The 14,383-nt window shown below is 30.1% G+C and overlaps 2 protein-coding genes across 4 annotated transcripts in view; both read right to left on the bottom strand.

The window, feature by feature from the left end:
* LOC106688847 (monocarboxylate transporter 12) overlaps positions 1-664 on the bottom strand; it is a 14,655-nt gene extending 13,991 nt beyond the window's left edge. Inside the window, exons 1-3 of the mRNA XM_067045294.1 lie at positions 424-664; positions 238-345; positions 64-156 (exon numbers count right to left, since the gene is read on the bottom strand). Of these exons, the coding sequence (XP_066901395.1) occupies positions 64-150 (87 nt within the window). The 5' untranslated portion in view covers positions 151-156; positions 238-345; positions 424-664. The remainder of the gene's footprint in view (positions 1-63; positions 157-237; positions 346-423) is intronic.
* A 2,795-nt stretch (positions 665-3,459) lies between these two features.
* The window catches only part of LOC106688846 (monocarboxylate transporter 12), a 30,104-nt gene continuing 19,180 nt past the window's right edge, over positions 3,460-14,383 (bottom strand). For 2 of the 3 annotated variants that reach the window (XM_014433519.2, XM_014433517.2), the window contains exons 5-12: positions 14,124-14,259; positions 13,856-13,979; positions 11,869-11,953; positions 10,503-10,648; positions 10,208-10,390; positions 9,851-10,097; positions 7,734-7,925; positions 3,460-4,787 (exon numbers count right to left, since the gene is read on the bottom strand). In XM_014433519.2, coding sequence (XP_014289005.1) covers positions 4,603-4,787; positions 7,734-7,925; positions 9,851-10,097; positions 10,208-10,390; positions 10,503-10,648; positions 11,869-11,953; positions 13,856-13,979; positions 14,124-14,259 — 1,298 coding nt within the window. In that variant the 3' untranslated portion in view covers positions 3,460-4,602. The remainder of the gene's footprint in view (positions 4,788-7,733; positions 7,926-9,850; positions 10,098-10,207; positions 10,391-10,502; positions 10,649-11,868; positions 11,954-13,855; positions 13,980-14,123; positions 14,260-14,383) is intronic. The other variant, XM_014433518.3, reaches the window with a different exon arrangement.

The following is a 14,383-nucleotide window of genomic DNA, read 5'->3' as shown; positions in this document are numbered from 1 at the left end:
ATATCATATATTTTGTTATCAATATTATTATTGATCAAAAATGAGCCTCGAAATATTACTCACGTTTATTAAACTCGATCCTAAAACGACAAGCCACCCCCATCCTCCATCAGGGGGTACCATTTTCGTGTGGCCTTCTCTTGTCTTCATGTTTTCCTGAAATAAACCTTTTATTAATTTCAAATAATTTAAAACATAGTCGTTACTTGCATTTGACGCGAAGAAACTATTCCTTACTAAAAGATATGTGCTTTTCACCAGGATATCAAGAATAAAGAAAATATAACTTTGTTTCTTTGTTACTGGCCGAAAATGAATAAATAATCAATTCCCACATTTGCCTTGCTAAAGAAGTTTTTAATACTTTCATTACATTATTATTTAATATAATTACTAATTAAAATTATTACATAAACATAAAACCTTGCTTTCTCTGCTTTTAATTAGACATTTTACAGTTCATTTAATAAAATAGTTATACATCCTGCGAGCATCAAATTGACTAACATCTCAATCGAAAATAGCTGGATAGCCACTGAGTAATGAGAGGCACCATTTCTCGTCTTAATAATAAGACGGTATCAGCAAACGTGACCAACTTACATGGCAACGGCTTACCCGTGGAAACAGTTAATTTCTAGTAGACCTTTTAATCTGTGGAAATATTCTATGAAATTGTCTTGTAGTGTTATTTTTATTTTATATTAGAATATTTAATAATAATATGATATCGGTTTATCTTGTTTCTATCTATTTTTAATTAGAAGAACTTTTTTTAATAATCGATTTAATTATATTAACTTTTAGTATATCCAAATTGAAATTTTTTTTTTTTATAAAAACAAAAATACTGTCTAGTCAATTTTTTATTACATAGAAAAATAACTCAAAACACAAAACAAATTAAATTGTAATTATTTTTATCAATTTTAACACACATTCACCTAATAATTTTTTGCACCGCAATCAGTAAATATTTTTTGACAATATCTGTTGAAATGAAATTTCAGTATATATACATATATATATATAGCTTTCTGAATTAAAAAAAAATTAAATCAACAAAAAAGGTTTATGGGTTTCACGCTGGTTTTCAATTTCAGGCGCTTTTTAAATATTGCTCGATTAAACTATCTTAAAGTCTCCTTTCCGTTTTAAGCTAATATTTCAAATGTGATATAGGACCATCGCTTGCTGGGGTTCTAGAGGGGTGGATATCGCGGGGAAGGATAGCCTTTTTTTGTGTTACGGTCTCCTCTTGTGAGATTGTGACTACTGTGAATATGATTTTGAAATAAAATATAAAGTCCAAATTAACAATGTTGAAGATGCTCTGAGTAGCATAAAAATAAATCCAGTAAATGCAATGACAAATATGGATTTAGATATAGATTCGGGTACGTAATTAGACAGAATACTAGAAGAAACATCTCAAAAGCTATTAATATCTCCAGAGGGTTTTGATTTTGATGTAACATATTTAGATAATAATCATATTGAAATAATAAACAATTGAAGAAGAAAATAATAATATTGAAATAGATAATAACAATCATATTCATGCAAATAGAATATCCATTTCATGATTCAAGTATTATTATTTTTCATACTAAATAACGATTGTAATGGTTTATGGTCAATTGTAAATTTTATTCCATATAAGTAAAGTCTGAACGTTTTTTAGCATAAACTATGGCCTAAAGCTCATTTTCGATGGTAAAATATTTTAGTTCAGTTTCGTCTAATTTTCTGGAGGTAAATGCTAGAGGGTGTTCCTTCCTTACTTGATGTGAGAAAATACAGTTCTAATGGCAACATTGCTTGCGTCTGTTGTCACTACCATTAGTATATCAAAATTTTGACACGCTAATATAGGCGCTCATTAAATGGATCTTTAATTTTCCAAATGCACATTTATAAGGTTCTGGTTGAAGATTATCTTTATCTCTTAATTGCTGAGTTAAGAACTACGCTATATTGGCATAATTATGATTAAAGTTCCGATAATATCCAGTTAATCCCAGGAATACTCTAATTTCTTTTTCTGATGTGGGTTATGGGAATTTTGAAATTGCTTCTAATTTAGATTGGTTTGTTTTTATGCCTTCTGGTGTTGAAGTATATCCCAAGACTGGAAGTCCAGTTCTAAAAAATTCAGTCTTGTCTAATTGAATGACAAGATTGTGTTTTGCTAATGTTTGAAATATGTTTTGAAAATGTTTTATATGCCCTTCTATTGTTCTAGAATATATCATTATGTCATTAACGTGGACTAAGGCATTCGATACATTAGCTTTGCCATAGCACTGCGTAAAGAAGACTGGGTAAGGTTTCTAAGAGACTTGAAGGTGGAATAATCATCTGATAGTCTAGAACGCCTAAAACGTCTTCCGACAGCGTCTCTTCTTTTCATCAGTTCTCGAATTTCGGTATTTGTTCATGTAGCTGTGGCGCGTCGGAAGATAAAGGATTTAAGAGATGCGAGTTGATTAAGAAAAGTTAAAAGATTGGATGAAGGAAATTCCACTATCTCATCAATTGATTGGAAGAAATAAATGGGTTCAATGGAACAGGATAGTGTTCTAGAACTTATCCATTGTTTTCATAGATATCATATTCAGTAGAAATGATGAACGATGATGGCTTATTTAATTCCTAACTGTCTTATTCATTTCTCATTCATGGCTTCAAGAACCAAATGAACTTAGCAGTCCCCAAGGTGGCCGGAAGTGGGCACAACTTACTGTCACCGATGTTTTATGTCTTGCACATATGAGGGAGTTTTCTAATTTGATTTTCTAGAAAAACTCGATAGCATTATAAATAAGCTGGCATAATCTCTTAATACAGATTTTTTTTTAATCGCCACTTTCTAATCTCTGTTTCTATAAATAAAATAAATACATGTAAAAAAATGGTGACGCCAATTTTTGGTTCACCATTGGAAGTAAAATTGATATTTGGGCTTCTTCTCAAGTGAATATGCAGCCTTAAGACTCACAGACAGCAGCAATGAATCCAGGTTTTAGTCAGAGGTGTTTGATGACTTTGGTTTGTCCTGCTCAATGCTGTAATTGTTATTTCTCTAAACTTACTCACAAATTTTCGAGTTTACCCAGAAAATAGTAACTTTTCTAAATATTGGAGTGCCCCCAAAAATTTTTGTAGGCAATCCTTAAGGTAACATTGAGAACTTATATTGACTTACAATGCTCATTAAACAAATTTATAATAAGAAAAAATGGTTGTGCTTAAAGATCTATTTACTAATTAAGGGGCACAAGAGATCTGAGACTTTGGGTAGTATAGCTTTCTTACATGGGATCTACAAATGGGAAAGTGGGCAGGCATTTATCACTTTGGTACAGAGCATTTCCTGAGGTTTTTCTAGTTATTTTCCTTGAGTACATTATGTTAGCATTTTTGAGTAATATCAATAAAAAAGAAGTGAACAAATAATGACAAGATTAAAAAATTAATTTTATTTACAAAAAAAAATTATAAAATAAGTACATCAACCAAGATCATTCAGTCTGGATTAAATAGGTCTGTGGTCAATGTCATTTATTTAAGTACAAATTACATAGTTTTAAGTTTAAAAAAATTTAAGATTTGAGCACATTATTTCATTCTTTATTTATTAACTATCTTAGTTTGTTATTTTTGTATATTTGTGAGCACTTAAAACATTAGTGCAAACCAAAATAAGACAGTTTTAAACTCCTATTTCTATAATGACCAAATTAGTAATACCAACATATGTAAAGTTGAACATAGATTTCATGTACAGTAATGGTTAATTTATTTAATGAATATTAAAATTTTAAGAAACATTCAGTTTCCATTATACTTTATATGCAACTGTAAATATAATAATATATTCCTCCATATTAACATTGGTCTGTATAAGAAATGTGATATATTAAAGGAATGATACAGACGAGAGTATTGCAATTTTAATGATAAATATTAGTTATACACTAATTAAAGAGCTTGACACAAGACTATGATAAGCCACGCAATGAAAATTGATCAGATAAGTAGTTTAGAAAAAATCAACAATTCTTGTTTGATTGTTTGCATAGTTTATATTCCACACCATTATTGGTAAATTTGATAGGATTATTAAATAAGATAAACTAAAACAATAAATAGCTTTAAAGAGAACAAAGGAGTTTCTTTGAAAAATTTTGGCTGTCTCAAAATTGTAGCTTGTCAAATCCTTGCTTTATTCAATTAAAGAAGTATACACATACTATGTTAAACATTTGACTAGTGTTTGTTTCAAATATGTGCTCATAAATAATTATTACATAAGTCTTACTTATTGATATCACATAGAGAAGTTTTTATTTACATCAATCAAATTCAATACTTCAACCAAACTTATGCTAAGTATGTGGTTACTAAAGTTAATGAAATATATTTCAGATCATATTTCTAACTTAATGTCCATTTTTAATTGCAACACATTTGATTCAATGATTTAATGTATTGTATACAATGAATACTCATTGTATTATGCAGCAACATAGGCTGCTGACGAATAAGTTATTAAGAAACTATGAAGTTATCCGACTAACTACCACATTTAACCCATCATCATGTTTTCGTTTCTGTATTTTTATCTTCAGTTTCTTTCTGTAAAGCATCTATTATTGCATGCTTATTATTTTTAGACTTTAATATGATGATTTCTACAATCCAAGCAATTAATACTGAAGCCATTAGTACAGTTTGGGAATGAATAAACAAAGGATAGCTATTAGTAACGTCTCTTATGTATCCTGAAAAAAAAAAAAAACATAAAACCCACTATTAATAAAATGTTTAAAGAATCATACTAAAGTATAATAAAATCCAGTACATCATTTTATTTAAATTGAAGAAGATGATAAATATAGATAAAAGTAACTGATCAGTGTAATTTTAATCATATTAATTCCTATAATATTTAATATTAATATTACTTGTGTATTATTATTTAGTAAAAATAACAAATGCAGGAAATGAAAAAATCTTTAACATCAGATTTGAAATTTTCCACTTTCATATAGTGTATTTATATAACGCAACAAATTTTTAATGATAACATGGCTGCCTGTAATCAAATTCATGTGATGGATAAAGCACCTAGTACCCCAAACCTGGTTTTGAAGACATTTTCAAGGAATGAGTGGCTTGGTACCTACCAATATGTTTATTATATTAATATTATCCAAATCAATCCACTAAATTTGTTTAAACATATCTGAACTTATTTTACTTGATACAATCTGGGGTATTTTGAAAAGGACTAATCCGAACAGACCCTAAGTTGGAGATTAGTGTAAAAATAATCCAGTAACAATTTTATAAAATTTCATCCACTACTTTCACTCCTGCATGATAAAATAAATTTTTCTTGACAAAATTTTATGCTTCAAAAATGATTCATCTAATTTAGTCTAATGTTGGTGGAAAGATAACATTAGAGGGTTCAAAGTTGGGAATTTGTGAAAAAATGATGTAATATCAATTATATTCATTACTTTTGCTTATGTAGACACAAAACTATTTTCCTTCATACACATGTATTTACGAAATGTCCGTGGAGTTTATTGTTGAAGGACAAATAATAAACTTTGAAATATATATAAAAGTTCTCTCATAGCAAACCTTTCAGCTCGTCAGGTCATGTCTAATTTGTCTAGCAGACTGAATTTTAGTAGCAGTGAGAGGGATTATGTATCAAATAAAAATGCTGAGCAAGTTAAACAGATCGAGGAACTAGGCATGCTTTTTTGCAAGAGATTATTTTATAACACACATTTTCTCTTAATAAACAAATAGTAATTTGTCCAGATTTTTAGAATTACAAATCTCATGTTATTTACTTATGTATTGCTTCAAATCCTAAAGAAAATTGTATTAAGTAATTAATTGTATGTGCTGTAGACAACATGTAGCATCTGTAATTGTCATTAGAACAAATAATCGACCTTTTTTTTTAGTATTTTTTTTTTTTTAAATATTAATTTTTTTAATCGATTTCCTTTTCTATATTTATTATTAATTTAAAAATCAGTCATGGATTTAATGTGTTTTTTTTTAATTTTAAAGGTGACATGGTTTAGCCGAAATAGGAGGTCCAGTTTTGCTTAATATCATGAACATTTGACTCTATAGATAAATCAGGATATTTGGATTTATTTCTTGAAATCTATGGATTTGAGACTAAGTAGTATTGTTGAAGAAAGCACACAACTGACTGTAAAGTATTTAAATTTAAAAACAAGGTAGCACATGAACAACTCAAAAATAACAAGTACTGTTCAAATGTTCTTATGAAAAGGTTCTGTTTTCAAGGTCTTCAAAAATCAGAATAATTTTTTTTAACTTTTACAATAATCAAAGCTTATAAAGTTGATACAATATATATATTTAGGACAAGTTAGATATTTATAGACAACATATTTTGTTCCAATTGTAAACCAATAAATCAAAGAATGGTTGAAAGTCTATGATGTCACCTCATCACACAGCCACAACTTATTCCTTAAATATTTTCCATAATAAAAACATAGATATTCCATAAAATCTCCTGTGTGAATGTAATTTTATAACCTAATATACTAAGTAGATAAAAAGTACTTAATACTTTTATAAAATTATCGAGGAGAGTTACAGATTTCAGAAGGTGTAAGTAGTGAGGCAGATATTGGTAAGAATAAAACAGAATTAGCACCATGTGCATCAGAAGTATCTGCTCCTTACTTTAATACCAATAGACAGGTGATAACCGAAGGCATCAGAATATAACCAGCCTCCCTACACCTAGCAGATATGAACAGATTTGAGTTTTTGAGGAAACAAACTGTTAGAAATCAAATCTCAGATCTTGTGATACCAAGTAATAAATATTATCAATATTTTGCATTGTTACTGTTATATTGCTAAATGCAAAACATTAAAGCCTTGTTAACACCCATTTGTAAGTTAAAACTAGCAAGAGTCTGGAATTCTTTGTAGAGGTGTCATAATACAAAGCTAGGTTTACCATTGTGTTTAGTCCCCTGCAGTTGATATCAATTGTTACGCCACCAGCAAAGTAATTCGGTAGACATGATGACAGATGAAAATAAATTATATCATGCTTCAGATCAAGACAGGCTCCAAATCAGGTGATACTAGGTCTCATCACGGTTTGACCAAAGTATATAGTTGTTATCTGCCACTTCTTATCAATCTTTGGTATCTACAACTTATCAACAGCTTCACTCAAGCCTTCTCTGCATCAAATCAAGTAGCCCTTCTATTGCTTTGGGTTATATAACAGCTACATCCTTTTTACAGTATTGTACATATAATAACATATGATAATAATAAAATATTAAATATTTTATTTCTTGAAGCTACTGAAACCTAAGAACCATAGGCGGTAGGAGGAAGTTAAAGTGGTTTCTGCAATTGTTATCGGAATTCGTGCTTGCATCATTTGTATAGATGGAGTCCTAGGAAAGGTTCTGATTACTTTAATTTTTCATTGGAGGACCCATACTCCACACAAAGATTTAAATTCACCATCGGATAACTAAAAAGGATTTTATAACTAATATCAAGGTAACCAAAATAGACTCATTCAAAATCGCCTTCTTGTGAGCAAAGAAAAATATACTTTATATATGTATATATATATATATATATATATAGTAAAAATTGAAGATACTAATTTAACTAGTTTAGATACTTACCAGAAAGAGGTCCAAATATCGCAATGAAAACCCCTCTACTGACCATAGACAAACCAAGAACTGAAGGAAAATTATTCCCAGATGAATATTCTGCCAAAACAAGTGGAAATGATGTAAGAGATATTCCACGGAAGAAACCAATTATCACTAATGCCGTTATGATTGGTACCATAGTTGTCTGTAAAGCTAAACCTTGAAAAAAAAAAAAAAAGTTTGATTACTATTCTAAACTCTAAACTATTTAGTTTTAAATGATCTAAAAATATAATAAATGCAAACAAAACTTATCTATAAAACATCATATTCTAATTTAGAAAACAAAGATTTGTAATATTTAGATCATAACATATCTTATTGATCATTCTAAACTAAATATTTTTAAACATAATAATTCATTTTGAAAAGGGATCGCCAAGTGTGTAGAATGCGTATGAGTAGAATTTTAAAATGTTGAGTGCTCTTCAGTGTATTATGTTAAGATAGCACATTGAAAAATAATGTTTGTGACTGCTGGTCAGTTTCATATGGAAATGAACACTCTATTTTTTAGATTGCTCATTGCCACCTACCCGGGTTGCAGGATTATACAAGTGCAGTGATCAAACAAGAATAACATGACTTAGAAAATGATTATTACAATTAATCTGAACATTTTTATGATAAGAATAATTAGAAGAGTCCTTTTCTCCTTCAGTTACTGGTTTACTGATCTCTTCATATCCCTTTATGGCCAGTATTTATTCCGAAAATGACCGTTCAGTTCACAGGAATATCAGTCTTTTAGTTGTTCTATCATTGAAATGTATAGTCATCAGGACTAGAAGGGGGGTGCCATATGGCATGATATTCACTTAACCTCAGCACCACCTAGGGAGTAAGCTGAGAATCAGAATCCAAAATGGCGAATCCCGGACCAGAGGCATCCTATTGAGTTGGCAGTGAGCTTATTCTTTTTGGTATCACGGTTAACTGAAGTCATGTCTGATTAAGAAGTCGATTGCGAGTGTGATAGATGCACCACAGGGTGCAGAAACTGACCACCTTTCTACATTGACCCGCAGCGGCACCCCATCCATCAGGTGACCGATTCCATATGGGGATGAGAGAGCAGTAACACAAGTAAGAACATTTCCGTCTTTTACAAACACAAATAGCAACCTTCACCACATCATCTTCACATCTCACCAATAGATAATTTTTCCCATATATAAATTCTGCTTAACCTTATTAACATTATTATAATCATTTCGGCCTCTCCCCTCCACTAGTGATTTTACTTTATTCTATTATATCAGTTTATCTCAATATCATATTTTTCTCTAACTAGACCCCTTCTGATGTAGAATACTTAAAACCTAGACTTAGATCTAACTCATTCATAATAAAAAATTTGAGGAAGGTATTAAACTTCCCTTCGAAAGTAGTAGTTTAAACATACTCATGTTTCAATGCTGCAGCCACCTATAATAAATATAAATTCTCCTTGGCGATTCTTTATGAAATGATGAAACAATCATAGATTTGATCTAAAAGACCTCAATAAATCCCTAAAACTTTTCATTGATAAAATTCTAACAAATTTGATTGAATTACATTATAAAAAAATGTTGATGTTTCAGCCTTTTGATTTTCTAAATGTATTCTCAAAAGAATCTATGATGTTGAAATCATTGCAGGATTTCTGGTTATGTGAGTGTACCTCACTTTGTTATATTTGGCCTTGTCTGCAGAAATATTCCCTGGAAGCCACCTACAGGATATTATCAAATGGTATAAAAGAAACTTGGATACTACTGAACATAAAGTCTATTCTTGACCATGTATTAAATATCCTGTTATCACCATTACTAGTTCCAGAATAATAAGAATATATGTGTTTGTGAGTATCCTCATATTTATTTATTTTATTCTACTTCAGTTACTATGTGTTAGTTGGGATCTTAGCTTGCTTGACAATTCTTTTCAAATGGACTCTTACCAGAGTAAGTTTTCTTAGTCTTCTGCTACCCAACACTGAAACACTGAGGCTGACATCACCCTTTCAGCATGTATCTATAGAAGAACCTTAATGTTTTACCTATAAATCTGAAATAAATTATTTACAGCAATATACTTACAAGACCGGCCTAAGGCAACACAAACAGATCCAAATATGAATGTGGCCCGCCTAGAGAATGTTATTCTATCCATAATTGGAGGTACAACTATTCGTGCACATATGTCTGACACAGCCATTGATGACAATGCGAATGCAATTTCAGAATGTTTGAAGCCAAGATTCGATAAAAAGAATGGCACAATTAATTTGAAATTCATTTCAGCCACAATGCACATTGACAACCCATAAAGAATATTCAAGTATACCTTAAAAAATAAATAAAATAAAATTTTAGTACAATTAATAATATGATAAGAATATATATTTTTAAGACCAAATTTTTATATAAAGATTTAATCAATAGTAGAAAACTCACACCGTCTCTTAGGAGATCAAGATCCATGAATTTAGAAAACTTTGACAAACGATCTTTTAATGAATTTTTTACTGTTTTAGTGGGTTTGGGTTTTAGGTTGTTTTTAACATGAGTTTCTTCTACATATGAGTTAACAGTTATTTTTTCTAATTCGTTGTCAGATTCTTCTTCTGCAATTCCCTGCTAACATAAGTTTCAAGTTAAAAAGTGAAAAAGTTGGAGTAAACTAAAATAATAAAAGAATTATTATCATTATCATGTATTATGAATCTACTAAAGTTGAATAATTACTGACTTGTATGTGAAACGTATTTCCTGCATCATCTAAGAGGGAAACATTGGAAATTAAAGATGCCTTTCTTGAAAAAGCTTGTGGTGGAATATTTAACAAATTCTTTCTGCCCTCTAAATTTGGACTGCTCACATTACGTCTCACTCCATCTGAAAAATGGATACAAATATTAATAATACATAAAATGTTTATGTCTTAAAAAGTAGATATAAACAGTCAAGTAGATAGATTTTATAATTACTCATAAAAATGTTTTAACTCCTAAGTTAATAAGATTCCCTTCAATTCGATAATTTGTTGGATACTGTAAAAACTCTTATATTTCCAGAATTAACAAATTACTCTTATGACTGCTGATCTTATTAAACCTTTTCTTCTATATACTTCATGTTATTTAATCTGTCTCATTCAACAGATTTAATTTTATTTTTACTAAACAGTACATCATAAAATGAACATTGAGAAAAATTTTTTCTCAAACTAAGTTGATTAAGAGTTAAGTAATTTGATTTTTTTTTCCAAATAATAACTTTAATTTTACTACTTAATATTATTATTCATTTTAGTGCCATAGAGATATGGGTCAAATCTTGGCCACTTATAAGGATGGATGTTTTCTGAAAATTTTGTGCCTGGAAGAGATACACTTATGCTTACTGCACACCTAGGGATATAGTCATAGCACATTGTATCGAACTAATCTGATATATTATCTATTGCTTTACAATGTCCTAAATCCACTTTTACAGAATAAATGATACGCATATTCCACAGCATTGTCCCTAGATGTGTACTAGACTTTAGAGTTGCTGAGTAGAAAATAAAAACTACTTGTGTAAAGAAGTTGCAGTCTAGTATCAACAATCACAATTAAGATAGCCAAGAATTATGTTTAGTTAACTGTTATGTACCTGGTTGTGAACTTATAGTTAGGGCTTATTATAATTTATTTTTAGTTAAGACATTTTAAGTTCAAATGTTGGTAGTAATTTAGTTTTACTGTTTGAAGTAATTTACCAGAAAAGTGAAGCTGTTGCACCTCTACCTGCTTGGAATACAGATGGTAAGAAAAAGATTTGGTTTCTTTGCTTTTTCATGGGTTTGTGTTTATAAACATTTGAAGAAATGAATATTTTCCCGATCTATTATTTTTATGTTTGGATCATTAAACAAACATATCACTAAGCCAAATAGGCCGTAACCAACAAGGTTTAACTTGTCCATTTAAAAAAAATTTTACTCCAAATATTTTTGTATGGAATGATGAAAAATGAAAGCAAAAACTCTTGGAATGTCAGAGGATCTCTTTAGCAAAATTTATTGCTTTTATAAGACATTTGTGAACTATATAAAGTTTAATAAGTCTTACTTGTAGTTTCTATTGATGCTATACTATCCTTTTTCTCTACTTTATCAGGTGGCAAGAGGGTGTGAGCTTCTTCTTCTTCTACTTCCTATTAAAAAATATGACTTTTATTAAAAGCTGAACAAATTACAAAAAATATTATGATTAATTTATTAAAATTTTATCTAAAATAAAATAAATTGTTAGACAACCGTCAACATGGTTACATAAGTGATTACATTAATAAGTGGTGGAAACAAGATTTCCCTTGAAAAATCCAGCAAATTGTGAAGACCAACTGGTGTTATTTTGGTCTCAGCACACACCTAAGAAGAACAGCCATTTCCTACCTGACTAAATGTGTCCTCTATAAGACTTTTGTCAGACCTGTTTTCACCTATAGATTGTTGACCTGGACCCTCATAAACTCAGAAGTGCAGGATATTTTCTTCTTTGAGCAGAAAAAACTTCATCACTTTTTCAGACAAGTTAAGGTCGATGAGACTTGGAGAAGGAGGAGGAACAGGAAGATCTATAATCTGTATGCGGAAATTATGAGGCATATCAAGCTTGATGGCAGTCTGCATTAGGCTAGAGACATAGCCCGAGTGTCGGAAGATGGTATTCTAGGAAAGGCAGAACATGACTTAGATAGAAGGAATGCTCATCTGGCATGCCCGAGATGATGAATACCACAACTAGTGAGGGACCACACAAGACAAAGTCATTTAGCAAAAACTTATTAAGTCGACCAAGGAACACATCAGTCTATGGAGCCAAGGACTAGTAGTAGCCCCGGTTTCATCTTACCTTTAAAACATTTACTAATAACAAGACATTTGTGATATATAGTCATAGTTAGTGATATAGTCTTTGAAAAAAAATAGTTAAATCAAGGAACATTGAAAAAATCGCGATGCTGGAAATCAGCATGAAACATGCCACCATCCCTCTTTCCATGGTAGCCTCACTTATTTTACCTTTAATGTATTCACTTACAATGAGTATTGGCCAAATTTATAATATGTCACAATCTCTCAAGGAGACATAACACCAAAAATAATATCTTATCAGTCTGAGAGTACCGCCCTATGGCTTAAAAATGAAGCTTCAGAAAGGGCAGGTCTGCTACTGACCGGATATTCTGCCAAGGGCATTCTCTCTATATAATATTCTTATAATGGTTATGTAAATTCTTGGTATGTGTAATTTTACTTTAGTGTATATTTCTTTGCCTACCGTGAAAAAGTTTATAACTCATTATCTAATTAACTAGACTTATCAAATTATTCACAGTAGGTACAGATTTCATATTTTTAGTAAAATGCATGACTTCCACTATCCTTCTATTACCTGTATATTTCTCTTTTCATAGCACTTTGATATTTCCAAAATTAAAAGCTATGTTTGTTTTCTTTACAATTATAAGCCAATATCTTTATTCTTAACTCATAGCAATAAAATTGGTATACTAAATCTTTTTCATTTATTTCACTCACTCTGGCCTTCATACTGCTAAAGTATTTATCTGATTTATTGTTATTATCTGTGCCAAGTTTTATATTCTGATGATAATAATCTTGTTTAATACTTTTTCTCAGATTCGGTACATAATTCATTATGTCATACTATATTCATCAATCTAATCTATTTTTTTCCTTGCCATTTTCAATATTTTCTGTTATCATATCTTTATTATTATTTTTATTACAAAAATCTCCAGTGAACTGTTGTTTATGGTGTACATTTCTTCAGCCTGAAATGTTGGTGAAGCAGTATAATAAAACAATAGAAACCTAAACGATTTATCCTGTCGGAAGACTGTCATTCCCCGATATGACCAATTGAACATAATTCTTTTTATGAAAACATTTGGTTAGCTAACAGTGAATTATTATTATTTATAAATCACTTTGAATACTTACCTTATTCTATTTTTTTAATGATATTATAATATATAACACTCATTTTCAATATGTGTCTATAATCTTGATAATATATGAAAACTTACTACCACTACAGCTTTCTTGTGCCAGGACACCGGTTGAAATAAGCAAGCTCCCACCGTAGCATGAAGTGACAGTGCCCCTATTATGAGAAGTGCAGAACGAAAATCATATTCATCCAACAAGAACCTAAAAAATTGAATAGCACACTTACAGTAAGGTTTATACACTTAACATGTGCAATATTTTTAGTATTACAATTCTATTAAAAATATGACTCATTGTTTTATATTTAACTAAGTGTTGGACTAAATCAGAATGGAGTATGTTTACCCAACTATCTGAGGCATCAACATGAACCCTACAGCAGTACCAGTCATTGAAAGACCCACTGCCTGTCCTTTTTTCTTAGAGAAGTAATCGTTGATACCTACCAATGTACAAGCAGTAGAAAGACCGAATCCAATACCTAGAACAAATTGAAAGCATAATTTTTATTTTTATAGTGCTCCTTCTCTTTAATCATTATTTATTATATGTTTTTATTTTTCTACCAATGCTTAAAATAATCTATGATATATGGTTCTAGTTCA

This window comes from Halyomorpha halys, unplaced genomic scaffold, assembly GCF_000696795.3.
Source record: "Halyomorpha halys isolate HHAL.00 unplaced genomic scaffold, Hhal_1.1 Scaffold1218.1, whole genome shotgun sequence".
Taxonomy (NCBI): domain Eukaryota; kingdom Metazoa; phylum Arthropoda; class Insecta; order Hemiptera; family Pentatomidae; genus Halyomorpha; species Halyomorpha halys.
Note: the sequence above shows the minus strand (reverse complement) of the source record. Positions and strands in the feature narration are given on the sequence as shown.